This window comes from Tetrao urogallus (assembly GCF_951394365.1).
Source record: "Tetrao urogallus genome assembly, chromosome: 15".
In the NCBI taxonomy this organism is placed as follows: Eukaryota; Metazoa; Chordata; class Aves; order Galliformes; family Phasianidae; genus Tetrao; species Tetrao urogallus.
The window spans coordinates 12666059-12682561 of NC_136828.1; the positions used below are offsets into that span (position 1 = coordinate 12666059).

The 16503-nt window shown below is 42.3% G+C and overlaps 1 protein-coding gene across 1 annotated transcript; it reads right to left on the reverse strand.

The window, feature by feature from the left end:
* Positions 1 to 5456: 5456 nt before the first annotated feature.
* Positions 5457 to 6530, reverse strand: GPER1 (G protein-coupled estrogen receptor 1; the record flags this gene model as incomplete). The annotated part of the gene is made up of 1 exon (XM_079542649.1): positions 5457 to 6530. One exon carries the CDS (start codon positions 6528 to 6530, stop codon positions 5457 to 5459), a length of 1074 nt encoding a protein of 357 aa, XP_079398775.1.
* Positions 6531 to 16503: the final 9973 nt, after the last annotated feature.

A 16503-nucleotide genomic window follows, 5' to 3' on the forward strand; every position in this document is an offset into this window, starting at 1 on the left:
AGAGTTCTGTAGGACATGAAGCAGATGATCATCATACGATGTTTTATTGAATTTTCAGCATTATCTTAATAATTTGCATCTGTGAGGCAGGCTTTGCAGACAGCAAATGTACACAGGGGAAGATGGAGAGCTCTGCCCCTACACCCTTTGTGTTTGAAGCACCTCAGAGCCATTCAGACAACGTGCTGAAGAGTTAGAGCTGCATCACCTGAAATGGAGCATGGAGTTTATATGGCAGCATGCAAGGAGGATGCATGTTTTTAATAACTGTCGTTCTATTCTACCTTTACATTCCGACATAGCTAATAATAAATTTAAGCAATTTGTATTTTATATTCTGAAGGCTTTATTTTAATAACCACGTGTTCTCATATCACGGTTAGGGTTAGTGAACTATCTTCATTTAAAATGTATTTCCCTCTTTACAAAGAGTGGTCTGGATTAAGTCATGCTCTAGTTTGGGTTTACAGTAGCGATGGCCAGCTGTCCCAAACCTGTCGGTCATACAGGAGCACCTTCTGGCCGAGAGCTGAAAGGCTTTACCTTGTAGCAGGGGATGTTGAGTGGAGCAGAAATCTCAGGGACCAGGGGCAGGATTGCCAAGGATGCTCCCGCAGTCCCTGCTGTGGGCTGAGCACATGCTTAGCTCCTGTGCCATCTGCTGTCAGTGTCAGCAGCTCCCAGCCTGCAGCTCTGCGCTTGTGATCCATGGATCACCTCTGCAGTGCCACGTCACCACCTCTCCTGCACCACCATAAGGAAATAGCTCGTCGCTTGTCTTGCTGTTCTAAGAGTGTTCAGCTTTTATTGATGTCAGAAGTAATTCTTCTGAACTCCTGTCTTTGAAAGCCAAGAAAGCTTCTAAATTAAGTTCTTGCAGGTGTCGCTCTTTGCATCTCCTTTCTGTCTTGGCCAACCCACAGGTTGATGTTTGGAGCATGGGACAACACTGTGAGAGATCTTTCTTGGGTTTCTCCCCATTTGCACTTGTAACTGAATAGTGGCACACAAGAGTTAAACAGTTGCTGCAGTCAGGTAAGGCTATTTCTCTTCAGTTCTGAGTGGAAGAGAATGAATAGAAGAAAATCTCATTTGCCATTATATTTCTGTTTCTATTGAGAGAATATCCAGTAACGGAAATGTTGCTGTGGTTGAGGCAGAAGGCATCCATCCCTGCTGCTATTAGACAACCAGTGAACTCCTGTCAGAATAGCCTTCATGCCATCGCTAGGGCTAATTTAACAGTACCCCAACATTTTTCCTGTTTCTCTATTATGTCTTTGTTACGGAGTGTTGCTGAAGTCCTTCCAGAAAACATGTTGTGCAGTTTGAGAGGATTTTAAGCCTTTGGAATGATTTTGCTTGCAGGTCAAGCATGGAGATTTCTAAACAGAGTCATTGCTTTTGAATAGCTTATCCTGCTGCATTACATCCTTACTTAGGGTATGTGCATTAAAAAATGTAGGGATGGTTTTTTTTTTATAGTGAATAACTCAGTAGTTTGTGAAGTTAGAACTTACAAATTTCTGTGTATGTTTGTGGGAGACAGTGCTTGAGGGATTTGGAAAAGCAAATTGAAAGCAAGTTGAAAACTTGGCTTGGTTTTATCCCTGGAGTTAAGTGACTTTGAATCCTTCCTAAACACACAGGCTACTTGATGAGGCTGAGACAAGCATCTCTGGATCTGTTGCAGTGGAATGAGCTGTGTGATGTAAGAGATGCTGAGTGAAAGGCAGCGAGCTGATCCTGCAGGGCCTGAGGTCCTGAGAAGGCACTGCTTTCTTGTTGTCAGCTTGGGTGGCTGGCTCAATCTGCAGCTGTTCCTTCTTGGCTCCTGGCTGCGTCACACTGCTGTGTGGTGGAATGGAAGCTAAAAGGCAAGGGCTAAAACTTCCATGTATTGTATGTCAGTGGAGAATAAATAGTTTGGAAAATACCATTTTTTCCAATGGTAGGGAAGACATCAAAATTATAAACGTGGTTGGGGAGTGCTCAGATTTTCAAATCCAGTGTGTGTCTGTAAGATGCAGCTCATGGCACGGGTCACTGCCTATCACTGTGAACCTCTCTGACAGCAGTTTGAGAGTACAGGCAAGGTTGTCTGTGCACACATCTTAAAAATGGCTTGTTCCCTATCGTATGTTACTGCAGATGAAACGTTAAGAGAAAAAAAAAAAAAAGATAAAATGCATTTCTGAGGTGGAAATGTTTATTGGAGATGTGCTTAATAAACAGAATGTAATAATAATAATAATAGCTTAATCTAAACAGTCTGAACGAGAAATGTCTGTGTCTGGCTGTGTAGTGATGGGCTGCTGTAAGAGTAATTGGTAACATGAGAGTAAACTTGTTGCAAAGAGATAATTTGATTGATTGAATTCAGCCATGAATTTAGCTCTGTGCTCTTCTGTGTTGGAAGTCCCAAACATCTGTGCAGTGTTCTGAATGAGCGGGGAGAGGCTTTTGGATCGGAAGGGAAGGGCAGAGTCCCCTCAATTCAAATCACACCCCTGTTTTCAAGCAAAATGAAATAAATTCATTGATCCGTTTTCATGAATAGCTATTAACATTCAAACCTGCCTTCTGTGTGTGCATCTGTTTCTCCTTTTTGTGTAGAAACAAGTTCAAATGGAAATAAATCATGCTCAAGGTTGAATTCTGTGTACTTTCACTTCCTGTAAACCACATTTTGACACGAAAGCAACAGTGCTAACCGCTCTGAGTTATCCAGGTAACCTCCTCCCTTTTGCAGTCTTAATGAACAGCTGATGAAGTGCAGCAATTGGTGACATTAGGGCAATGTAAGAAGAGGTGGTATTTTTTCCAGTTGATAGAAGCAATGTTGAAGACAATTGTGTTTCAAGATTTCTGCTTTTTGCTTTCTGAATTTGCTCTGTAGCAGCTGTTCCCTTTTGGAATGGATGGGTGAAGCGTTTTTGGATGCGAGCCTTTGGTTTTTGTGTGGACCAGAAGGGGAAAGGAAGGGGCTGTTATTCTCTGCATCTCGTCTGTCCCATGCAGGATCTGGGGTTGTTTGACCCACTGATTCAAATTCCTCGCCACATTCACATCATCAACGCTTTTCACAAATTAAACAAACTTCATCTCGAGACTGACCATCTCTGCTTTTCATGCCTGCACAATCACCGTGTAGTAAATGTCAAACTGTTGAAAGGATGCAGTGAAAGCAACTTTGTGTGATTAAATTACACATTAGAGGAAAAAAAACACCACGAGCTTCTGTGAAGAGGTGTCATTTTTTCACCTGGGACAACACTTGTCATTTATTTACAATAGCATGTTTAAATTGAGTCATTTCAGGTACCGCTCGTAAACCTGAACCGAAATACCAGCAGCAGGAAGCTCCTCTGGTAGCTCAGGTGTGCGATGTGCTTTTAGCCTTATAATGGGATGTTGGATGGAGGAATTCTGTTCGGGAAGCTGTACTGCTGCAACCTAAGAGAAGTTGGTTTATTTGTGGAAAGTGCTGGGATTGCCCACAGCTGGTATGCTGTGCTGGGGCTCGATGGAAATGCATTGCTGGAAGTGTGATCTGTTCCTTTGTTTGTGCTGTTTGAAAGAGCTGTCTGTCACACGGGTGTCTGTCTGGGACTGGGATGATTGTTGTTAATTCCAAAGGTGAAATTAATGAGGGAAAATGGACATATGTATAATTTGGAGCAGCATGAGATTTGCTGCTCTGTGTTGTCAAGAAGCTTCCGTACAGAGAAGGCATGGCAGTGCTTTTATCTTTCAAAGAGAAAATATAATTAGTGCTCTACCAGAAAGATGGGAGTAAATGGGAATTTCTCCTTAGCTGATGATTAACAGTCCCTTGGAAGTGGTCAGCTGTTGGGCAAACTCCTCTGTGCTGTTCCTATTTCGGTGTTTCAGGAACATCCAGCTAGTTCCAATGCAGCATCATCTTGGGGCCTCTCTGCTCACAGGTCAAACCTTTTGTGGCTGCAGCTTCGCTAGCAAAATGACTATTTTGTGAGAAATATGAGTGCAATCGCCATTTCCTTTTTTGCTTAATACTCTATTCATGGTTTTAAGTGTCTGCATTTTAAAACTCCTTTAGTGTGCTAATTGGCTCATTTGTGATGTTTGAAAGTGGGGCAGATCGTCACATTCTCTGGAGTTCTGGTGCTCGACTTGGTGAGCACAGAGGTGGAATTAGTTTGTGTATTTCAGAGCTGCAGTGTGTGACGGTTTAATGACCTTGTGCACAAATCTCTAGGAACTTTATGGCTTCCTCTGGGGAAGTTCAGCAGTAACCTGCGCTAAGCGTCATCCAGATTTAAAAGCCAGTTATTTTCTAAAAGAAATTAGAAGCTGTTGTTTTCTAGCTGACGTTTGTTTTCTTAGCATTGTTTGTCTTCAAATGGACAGAGCAACCAACGTGCATCGTAAGGTTCCCAAGACCTGTGCTTTCTGGGGGGGGTGGGGTGGGCAGGGCACCAAGTGCAGATCTGATATGTTCACCTTTGCAGAAGTTCTTCTTTAAAAAAAAAAGAAAAACAGAAAAAAAAAAAAAAGAGGCTTTTTCATTTTTGTAAGCAATTCTTGCAGTCTTCTGCAGAATGTGACTGCTTTAAAGCCACAGGATGTTGTTCTACCATCTGAATGGGTCTGCTAAGTGGAGACAGATCTTAGATGACTTCTGTTTGAGTCTGAAGGGAGATGTGGATGCACATATATGTGCTTGCATTTTTGACAAAAGGCCCATTTATATCCATCCTGAGAAATGCTGTCCTGGGGAATCTTCAGAAGAGCACAGCATTACATTTCGCTGCAGTTGAGTTCTTTGAGATGAACCATACAGTGACAGATGATTACAGCTTTGATCAAGTGCTGATGTAAACAGCAGATCAGATTTATGAGACGAAAGCTCATCACCATTCTAGATTGTATTAAGATCAGAAAAAGTTAATTGTGGAAGACATGCTGGAATACAATGATGATAATACTATATAGTTCTCAAAAGCAAAGCCATTTAACTTAACACATTTGGGTAAAAATCAAACTGTTTTCTGCATTTCCACATCAATGTGTTGTAATGATTTTTCCCCACTCTTACTGCAGTTTGGTTGTTTAAGTGGAAGTGCCTTCTATACACCAGCAAAACAACATCTCCGATAATCAAGTTACATCTGGACTCTTCCTAGCTTGATAAAATTTTCTTCTATATTATCATTCATGCATGTATTATATAAAATAAAGCTCCTCCAGTGCTCAGCTTTTAATAATCCTGCTCTTAATTAAATATAAATCTGACTATAGCATATTCCTCTACATTAAAGTTGTCATAAAAACATTCTGAACATAAACCTTCCACGCTCAGTAGAGCAGTGCAATATATACACAGGCAGGCACGCTTCTTGCTGTTAGTAGTAAGCATTTTGTTCACTATTTGCACAGCTTCACAGTCAGACGTTCTGCACAACAGCCCTACATCAGACCTCAGATTGCTCATTACTGTCGGGGATGACAGACGTCAGGGCAGCCTGGCAGAACCGGTGTAACGTGGACATCTTGGTTTTCTGTTCAATGTACAGCCGCAGTTTGTCTCTGAAGGTTTCCCCTAGGAAACTGTAAATTAAAGGGTTCAAACAGCTGTTGGAGAAAGCTGCCAGGTTCACAATGTGTCCTGTGAGAGGGTAGTCGTGTCTGAAGGACGGGCTGCTGGACGAGGCGGGCTCACTTTTCTTTTGCAGGAGCTGGACGCTAATGAAGACGTTTTCAGGGAGCCAGCAGATAAAGAAAACCAGGACCACAACGAATATCATTCGAAGAGCCTTCTGTCGGCGGAGGCGAAGGCTCCTGTGCTTGTGTGCTTTTATAAGGACTCGAACGATTAACGAGTAACAAAGGCCGATGATCACAAAGGGGATGATAAACCCCAGGGTTATTTCTAGCCACTGGATTTCTTTTACGTCTGCGAAACAGAAGTAGACCTCTCCGGTGTGTTGTAAGTGCACAGCCGTGAATGGCACCAGTGCTGCAGAAATGGATGCCATCCATATGAGACCACAGCTCAACCTGGCGTGTTGCATAGTGCGAAATAGGTTGGACCTCATTACTTTTGCCAGTGCTATGTATCTGTCAAAACTCATCCACGTCAGAAAGAAAATGCTGCTATACATGTTGATCTGAAGGAACAGAGACATAAAGGTGCATATGATAGTGATATCGTAATACTTTTCGTCAAGATTAAAAACCTCAATGAGAGAATCAGCAACTAAAATGAGGTCGGCCACCGCGAGGTTGATGAAGTAAAGGTCTGGGATAGTCATCTTCTCACGAAAGCTAATGTTCACCACCAGAATCAGAATGTTTCCTACAAAACCGATGGGAAAAAGGAATATTGTGTAAAGACACGATAAGAAAAGCCCAATAACGTACTGTTGGTGTTCTGATTTATCTGCTAATCTAGAAGACAGGCTCTCGTTACACAGATGCGATCCATTGAGGTTGAAAGTTGTGCTGTTACATATGACAGGTGGGACTGTGGCAGAGTAGGTTTCCATGGTTAAAATACCTGCACAAAAGATAACAGCACTCACAGTTTGGTAGTAATGCCAAAAGGATGAGGTTTTGGGGTGTTTTCAAAGCAGTGAATCGGAAGCATTTTGTTTGGAATGGAAGAAAGCCCGCACTTATAAATAGGAAATTCAAATTCTTTAGAAGCCAAATTAATTAGACTTGAAATTGACTGAAATGCAACAGTACAAGAAGTACATTTCTTTCTTTCTTGTTTTCTTACAAGACACTATATGCATTGCAGATGAGAGCACTTGCAGTTCCTGTACGCTGTAAGATCACGTCGGGATCTTTTTACCATAATGGTACTTGGATCATTTCAAAGAAAGGTTTTCATCAGCAGTTCTCCTCCGTGCAGGTCGGAAGATGGCAGAATTCTAGCTCCATTTGTGTTCTGTTAATACTCATTGCACATCCTTGGACCTGCAATTTGCAAATGGAATACTGTTAATCTCATAGTGCAGCGTTGTGCCACGCACAGTGTGCTGCTTCTAACTTCAGCTGAGGCTGTAGGAAGTGTCGGGTAGGAAGGGATGTTCCACGGTTCTGTTAAAAGGATTGCAATTAGAGGTGATATTGTGTTGTGAGGGTAGGTCTGGTAGGGCGTTATAAATCGTAAACCATTCAGTGTTGGAATATGTGGAAAGACAGAAATCAAATGGGAGAATTTGGCCTAATGAAGAGGGTCTATGAATATAAAGTTTATATTGCATGTGCATGTGGTGTGTGTGTGTGTGTGTGTGTGTGTGTTCAGTTCATCAGCAGCTCGTAAGCTTAATAAGTAGGAGAGTGGCTGAGAAAGCAGCGGAGACGAACAGCAGTTGGTTCCTATTGCTTGCAGAGGGAAGGAAATGCAGACTTTAGAAATGAAGGTAGTATAAGCAGCACATGGATTTACACCGACATCAGTTTGCTTTTCTTTGCAATTAATTATGCTACGTTGATTTCTGGAAGGGAATGAAAACATCGGTAATCCTATTTGTTTCCTATGAACGCTGAATGCTGTGGACTCGGAGCATTGCTGGAAGTTTATTTAAATAAAATGCTACACAAATAGCATGGAAATGGTAACCCAGGGTAGCTTGTGTTAAATGTTAAATATTTTGAATTGCTTTATCCTTCATCCTACCAGCAAAACTGGTAAAATTAGCGCTCAGTTCCACGTTTTAATGATTTCAAGTAGCGCTGATGCACAGAAGGAGCAAACCGTGAATGGAGAAGGAGCCTTACAGTATTTGTAGTCAGAAAGGCACGCCTCAGTTTGCTTCAATGTATTCATTTTGTTAGAAGTAGCCAGCAGATACTTGAATCAAAAGAGCTTTTACTTCCCAGTGAGAGCTGCAAGTTCGCTGTCACTGTTGCTGTGCTTTGAAGCGTTTTCATAAGGTAAATCTGCATGCTAAAATATCCATGTGAAATTACATGTATTTGAAGAAGGTTTGGTGTTTGTTTCAAGCAGATACCAGTGAGGCACGGACCACTGTCTTTCATGTAACACCCTTTTATCTTTGAATAAGGCAGTAAAATGCTGTAAATAAAAGGAAGGTTAAGTTATGAGTCAAAGCAATTGATTCTACATGGCAGCCCTGTGCTCAGGCTTCAGTAAAGTCTGAGAGCCCACTGAAACCCAAGCTACTGCAAACGTTACAGGTAACCCCAGACTGTGAAACACTTCATTTTTACCTTAATTCCATTTTTCCAGAGCTGGTTTTCCTGCAGACAGCAGAAGGCTGCTTCTCGCTCAGGTACTCACTTAATGGATGTGTCAACTTCCACTGCCGTGCCAGGATAAACTTGCCTTTAGGTGTGCAGAGCTGCAGGGAATGTCACCTGTTGACAATTCAGCAGTGAAAGCATCATTTCAAAGTCTGTCCTGTTTTAAAATGCCTTAAATAAAGGATAGATTACGACAGCAAAATGCAGATCTTGCTGCACGTCCTTGGTAATAAAACAAGCTTTATAGATTCCCAGGGTTGTTCTAATTTGTGTTCAAAGTGCTGCTGAACAGCCTCATAGGGCTGGAATTAACCCTGTTTCTGCTGGTTTCTTTTTTGCTGCATCTACTCACGCAGCTGCTGTCTCTTATTTGTCACTTTTCTCTTGCGTACCGTTCCTTTGGCTCTCCTTTTGCCTTCAGCATTTTTGCAGGCAGGGCAGAGTATTCAAACCTAGAGCTCAGCTGATCAATTATTAAGAGATGCATTTGCAAGTCACAACTGAGCCGATTTTACACGCACACAAAGCAACAATTTCTGTTATACAAGATATTCTTAACCACCCCGGGACAGTTAAGAGGAAAATATTGGATGGAGTGAAATCTAGCAGCTAAGGAGGGTCATTTACTAAACTGGCTTTACAGATTTCCGTTTTCCTACCTGCGAGTCAGTCCTGTGTCGTCTGTATATTTACATTTTCAGGTGTGTGTTGTCATCTTGACGCGTGGTAGAATCGTTCTGCTCAAAGGCCCTCGGATGAAATAGGTTTCTTTGCAGTGAACGTGGAGCAGCAGTGAGCGTGGAGTCCTGCATGAAAAGCAGCAGTAGTGCAGGTGGAGTTTTGCATTTCATCTGTAGGGGAGAAGAAACCCTTCTCTGACATTTCAGAAACACCACCTACTGGTGGCTACAGTTCTGAAGGCTGAAAGGAAATGTGTTTTTCTCCTGAAAGAGCAATTTTGTCTTTGTGTGGTTCACTTTTTAAGGTGATATTGATCTGCTAACTTAAAGTTAAGTGTCATTAATGGGCAGGCCATGCTTTGATGCGATGTTCTGCTGCTATTAAAAAAATGGATTGGATCTCAGCATTGGGGTTCCAAGAAATCAGTGTTATCAGTTCAGAGGCATGAAGTTATCGTGTCGTTGTTCCTGCACAGTGACTGTTTGTGGATGGTTTGGGAGTGCATTACTGCTTAGCTGAAGAGAATGTGCACACAGATGGATTTCTGGAGTCTTCCTGATGGGGAAATGGGGACCGAAGGCCTTAGAGTGCTTTGCTTTGAGAAGTGCACAGCTGCGGTTGGGTTATAGGAGTGCAGTAATTGTCGTGTTGGAAAGTCTTGTGATACCAGCTTTGATGGGCTGTTTTTCCTCTGTTCTAAGGGCAGGATTATAAAGAGTCTTTCTTGTTGCTCATGGATCATGTGGTTTCGTCTGCTTCATTCTGTCCTTCAGAACTTGCACTGATCTTGTAAGGGCCAGCAGGATCAGTGTTTCCCTTTATGCCTAGAGGTGGCTTCTGGGTGTTCATGTTTGTTATGTTGGGGTCCTGCTCCAGCAATCAGCTGCTCTGTCTGCCCCTGGTTTTCTAACTGCGAGTATCAGCTGATTTGCTATCAGAATGTATAATGCTGTTATCAGTGCTGATTTTCTCATTTGAATTTAGGACAAGAAATGTGTCCTTCTGCCACGCTTCAAGTGTAGGTAGGAAATGTCCTTCTGAAAAAGCCCTGAAGTAGCTGTTTCTCCTGCTAGGAGAGCTATGAAGCATAAGAAGAGGCCACGTCTAATATGATTACACTGTAATTAGTGACTTCTGTGTTTCAGTAAATATTTTATGAGGCGGTCATGTGAGTTCTCTGAATTTTGTTTCCTAAAACAAATGACAGCATCTCCAGGCTCTTGTTTATGCAATCAAGTGATTGTTACTGATTAATCTATCTTAATCTCACCGTTCAGCACTTCCCCATTGAAAAGGGTCACGAAGTGCTTACAACAAATTTTAACAGCTGCTGAATACCTCAGTCCCTTTTCCTCCTTCATTTGCTGATATCCCATAGGACTTCATAACGAGTGCCTCCGTGATCTGTATATTGAACTGAATTGTGACAGTATTACAGCCCTGCCTGTTGTGCCTTATTGCAACTGCTGCTGAGAACAAGCATGGAAGCAACTGGTGTGCTAGCCTTCCTGCCATGTCCTGCTGCAGTAATCCAGCCTTTAGTGTTTTTCCTGGCAGTTGTTTTTAAATCTGTAGTAGTCAACTTCTTAAACACTGTATATGCCTCCATAAACATATCTGGCTCTGCATTGTGTTGAAGGAGCACTGGTGTGATTGTGATGTGCTGAGGTGTACCAAGAGGCTCGGAGTGAGGATAATATGATAATATAGGCTGCTGGAGGTAATTTAGCAGGCGTCAGCATAGGACTGCTGTGTTACCTAAGGAGTGTGATAGTAGAGGAAGAGCAAAGTGGGAGGTGAGTGGAGGAGGAACAGATGCTGCTGTAAAGTTCAAGTTGTGCGTGTAGATGGAACTCCCCCTCCAGGGCTGTCTCATCGTTCTGTTAGCATGAGCAGCACCTGTGACCTTGTCCATCCACTGTGTGACATCTGCCTGGAGCTGTTGCCCTCCTCTGCAGTACCTCTGGATTTTATCCTGACCAGTCACAGGATCGCTACTTTTCTTGCACGTAATCGAGCATAGTTTGGATTGGAACAAATGATTGTGTTCTGTGCCTGCAGAAAACCTTGCCTGGAGTGTGTTTGTTTGTTCAGCCTTTTTAGTTGCCAATTATTCTGAGAACGCATTTTTCTTACTAAAAATACATTTTTTTTAAAGTTCAGCCTTTGCAGGGACAGCACTTGTACCCATTCAAACTGTTTGGTAGAATCTTTTTGTTTCTCTGGCACTGTATGTTGCAAAACACTTCAAAGAGAGGAGAAACATATCCAGATTTTCTGTAATTGGACCACAACATGATGTAAAAGTGGAGGATGTCATCATAGCACTCCAGTCTCCATCCAGATGTGATAAAATAGAATTCACAAAGCAGCAATCCTTTCCGACTCCAGCAGCTGAGTCTGGCAGGCCTTCCTGGGTGCTTCGCCTCTCCACTTGTCCAAATGAAAGGATTTCATAGTTGTCACTAACTGATCCTAAATGAGAGAATAAGGATTACAGTACTGTGGAAGCAAAACACATTCTCTCATACCTGGCATTTAGTGAATCAACTGTTTGTGCAAAGTATATGGTGTAAAAGTTACATAGCATACTTGTTATGGCTAAATTGCTTGAGCTTTCACCATACTGAGACCTGCAGCTAGCTCAAAGTCAACACAAATGATGCTGAAGCCTTTTCTAGGTCTATAAGTTTGAAATTCAAATGCTTTGGAGGCTGGCCTTAGCAATACAAATAGGGTGTAGCAGCTCAAGTTATGATTCAGCTGTGCAAATCCTGTCTCTCTTTAGCTCAGATGTTGTTTTGCAATTGGACCAGATCAGATTGGAGCCAGCTGGTTCGGGAAAGATGAGTCTTTAGTCTCTACATAATCTTTTTACAGCGTGTTACCCACTCAGAAATGCGTGCTTACCCTTCAGCAGCCTGCTCATTTCTCTTAGTTTTTGGAACTGAAGGTTTTTGGGTTTTTTTTCAGCTAAGCTGGTCTTAGATGTGTGTGCTATCAGAACAGAAATAAAGCATTCTTTCAAATTTCCAATATATGGCATTAGTTATTTTTGACAGCGTGGCTACAAAAATATCTGTGCTGTGTTTCTTCTGGAACGTACTGCTCAGAATTGGGTGAAGCCTGGAAGAAAGTGGGCAGCAAAGCTGTTTCTGGTACGGATGGGAAAAAAAGAAAAAGAGAGAGTAGGCAGATTTAATTTTATTAAAAAAAAAAAAAAAAAAAAAGCATTTCAATTTATTAATCATTTAAAAATAATCACTGTTAATCCAAGCCAAAGCTGCTCTTCTACCACAAATTTGCCTGTTTTATACTGGCTTTTTGGGACTAATTCTGTCCATTTCACATTGCAGATAGAGGTTCTAGTTGAATCAAAATTAGATCTCCTCTAGGACTACATGTAAATTGTTTTGAATTTTAATGGCAATTCTGTGTAACTTTATCAAGAACCATTTAACAAAACATTTTTGTATTGCTATGAATTATATTAATGAGAGCTTGGATTTTTGTTTCACGTTTCAACCTTTTCTCCCCTGATTCCTTTTGTTTTCTGCCCTTCAGTTAGTCTTTTCCTGTATGTAGACATTATGACAATATCACCAGCCATGCAGAAAATACTTTTTGTCCCCATGCAGCAGCTGAGGAGAGGGAAGAGACCAGAGCTCACCGATTCGCATCACACACACAGCAGCAGGAGCTGTACCCAGCACTCACAGCTCTGCAGCAGTGGTTCTTGCTCTTTTCCAAGTGTCAGCTCTGTCAGTCGCTCCCACAGGCTTTATTTCTGAGATATTTGATGTGGTTCTGCTTGAGCCAAATGCTGCAGTGCTGTCATGCATGCTACCTGTGCTGAGCCTCCAGGCTCCTGCAGGACAGTGTGATTTGCTCACATCAGACCACTTCCCAGGGCCCAGCCACTGTTCTCTAACCAGGTCCTGTGCATTTGCTGGCTGGGTTTACTTTCAGGCACCTTGAACAGTAACACAGAACTCAGAAACAATACAATATTTATTCTTTCATCCTTTCAATATATGGAAGCGGTGAATAAAGTAGAATCCTTTGTGCATAATTCCCATTCTAGAAAATAACATACTTAGCTGTGAAAGTGTGATGTTCTCTGCCTGAACTGAAATAAACAGCTTACATCTTCTGACACATCCTTTCGCTCAGTCTGTCAGCTTTACTGATGTGCTGCTCTTACAGCTCCTCTCTGCAGGGCTGATGTTCAGACCTTGTTGTTTAAACTCCCTCGGATGCAAAGCAAAACTTCAGATGTCATCTGAGAAATCCTTTCACAACTATATAATTAACTCTTGTATATGAAGAGTTGATTCTTATCTACATATTTTCTGACCAGTGTCTAATAATGCCATGTTTCTATGTGATGTTCCCTATTTATCCATCTGCTGGTGCTGGCAGTGGGGCAGAGCTGAGTGGGAGAACAAGCTGACATAATGCAGTGCAGATATTTCACCAGTTGATTCTTACATCTTGTGGAAAAGTTGGTCCTTATGGTCATGGTGGGACGATTGCCCTCTCTTTGCACGTGATAGAAGTCCTGGAATTCATGATTCTGACTGTATTTCAGGACTAGAGCCATGTAAATACATTCCAGATCTATGCACGCTACATTTGGGCAGATGTCCTTTAGTCTTCCACTTGGCAATCCTAGCAGAACGTGTTCCTGTTGGTGGATCAGTGCCACTTTGCTGTATTTCGGGCAGCCCCTTCCAATTTGCACTGACTGCACACAGATCTGAACCTTACCAAGATAACTTTCCAAGATTTTTCCTATAAAATCTCTTGCTTCCTTTAGCATCCAGGTGCCATGTCTAATCAGGTAAATTTTGCCTTCAGTGCTACACAAACATGTGTTTAAGTATCAGAGTGTTTTTTCTTACAGACCCTTCAGGTCACTTGAGCCCTGCTTATCACCTCTCTGTATTTCTTTTTTTAACTTGTACTCCAACTCCACATCTTTATCCGAGATGCAGAACAGCCCCGTGCCTTCCTTGTTTTTTCTGTTCTATCCTCCCTGGAAGGAAGTCTGAGACTGAAGCCAAACGTGTAAAAGGGCTCTGGGCCCACCTGGGTTACAGCAGTGGTGCTCTCACAGCCAGCATCACAGCCCTGCACCTGAGGCTCTGCCTGCACCAGTGGCTGCTTCCATAGGCTGCAGTGCCATGGCTGCTGTGGGATGCTCAGATTTGGATTTCTTTCTCCATTTTGCACTATTTCTCTGTGAATTCTCATCTAAAATTTGTAATGTTCCTCTCCTATCTCCAGCAAAGCCTTGATTTCTGCCTGGATCTGGGGTTCTTCTTCTTTTTGCCTTTTTAAAAGCAGTTCCGCTGTTCTGGGCCTGGTTTTTCTCATTTTTTTAGTGAAGGTATAATGGAATGTGACTATTCAAGGCATGTGACTTCATACTTCTGAATGAACTCATCAAGAATGGTTTAAATCAATAATTGCATGAAGTCGTGATGCGGAGCTGAAGCTGAGCATACTTTAACAAAAAGCTTTCATTCTTGCACAAAGTTTTAATTAGCCATCCTGTCCATCTTTCCAGTTCAGTGCCTCAGAAAGGACACAAAGTTCTTTATGGACCAACGTTTCCATTAATTTGAGGGGTTTTGTGTTGTTGGTTTGTTGTTTTGTTTTGGTTTTTTTTTTTTGTGCATGCAAAGAATTCAGATAAAAACCTTGGAGGTTCCAGCAAGTGTAGAAGAGAAAAACAGGAAAAGAAAGGAAGGAAAACCCCATTCTGTGTGCATACATGGTACAAGCAAGCTGTGAAATAGACTTGCAGTATCACTATTTTGGGATTGTAATGGACTCTTAACCCCTGCTTCACTGCTGTTATTACTGGAATTAAGCAGTGTTACAAAAATATGGGTGGCTTGCAGGGCAAGAAATCCCAGTCCAAAGAGGAAGCAAACCTGAGAAAATGCTTTGACTGCAGATTTTTACCTTAGTTCCAGTTTGCTCTGGGATATGTTTTGGTGCTCATCCTCACTAAGGCATTGGTTCTATTACAGAAGCATGCTTCTATGGCTGCAATACTTTCTGCTCGCTTTTGAAGTAAAGTGCAAAGGAAGGAGATGAAAAAATATTTACACGCACGTAAGAACAGACCCCCAAGTCCTGCATGTTTCTACATGCTAGGTCACTGCAGATAGCAGATAAATACATGTTTCTCTCAGTCCTGCTAGCTGTGTGATAGTCCAAGTTTGGGATCAAAAGGAAGAACAACTGTCCTTTACAAAGAAGAAAAGCCATAGGGGTAGATTGAGAGCTCTGAGAAGAGCAGGTGTTACTGAGGCATCATTTCAGGGCTTGTGGGCGTTACTGGGATGTCGAGGTGGCTGGGGGTGCTGGGTGCCCTTCGGCAGCTCCGTATGACTTGGAGTATTCTGTCCTTGCATGGTTTGTGCAAGCAGAGGATGAGTACCAGGCTAGCACAGCTCTCAGAGAACAGAACTATTTCAGCAATGTTCATCACGAGCTCATCCTTTGGAGTTCCAATGTTCTTCTGTAATTTCAGTGTTGTCCTGAACAGAATCATAATGTTGTAAAATAGACGACATATAAATGTAGTTATGCTTATAATGAACACAGCAAGGTAAGCACGGATGTGCTGCTGTAAGGCTGGAGCTTCAGCAGGGGCTTCTCTGGCAAGGAGGGTGATAAAAGAGAGTATCTGAAGAAATGATGGGATTCCAAATCCAAGGGTGAATTTAACAATCTCGTATTCAGGCCATGCAAATAACGGATCTAGCTGGCAGTCTGTTTCCAAGTGGTAGTTCTCTGTGCCAACCAGCACTGCCTCTGTCAGAGCCAAGCAGAAGGCACATAGCAGTATGCATCCAACGCACAGAATGGGGCGCTGGGTTACTGTGCTCAGAGCGGTCCTTGGTGGAAATCTCTTCAGTAACAGCATGAGAAGCATCAGCACCAAAGAGTGCTGAGAGCTGAAATAACTGAAGTTGAACAGAAATGACAGAACACTACAGGCCAGGTGGGTCACTCTTGTGTAGTCAGGTCTGTTGATGACTGTGAATGACAACAGAATCATTGTGATGTTGCTGATGGTGAAGTGTAGGAGAAGCGGGTCTAAGTGTTCCATGGCTTTGTTCTGCACGTAATTCTTTATGAAAATGACCAAAATGCACACGCCAGCTATCAGCCCTGTCGGCACAAAGAAGGCAATGTAACAGTGCATAAGTCTGGATATGATGTTTTGTGAAGCTATGAATGCTTCAATTTCTTCTAGGGAGGTGGAAGCCAGGCTCTTGCTTGGGTAGCTGATCCACGTCATGTTGTGAGCGCTCATCCTTTCTGCACAACCTGCTTGTTCCTGCCCGGGGAAGTTAGAAACTGAAATGGAAAAGGAAGGAGAAACAGGTGTTAATGTCTTTTCCTTTGTGCATTACATACTTTGCAGAAAATGGAAATTTTTTGCACGTGCTCAAGCATGAGAAAATGATCAGCAGTGCATCATAAGCCTCCCAATGAAGTTCTGCCATGGAACAATTTTTGCAGCTGAGTTCTGAGCTCCTG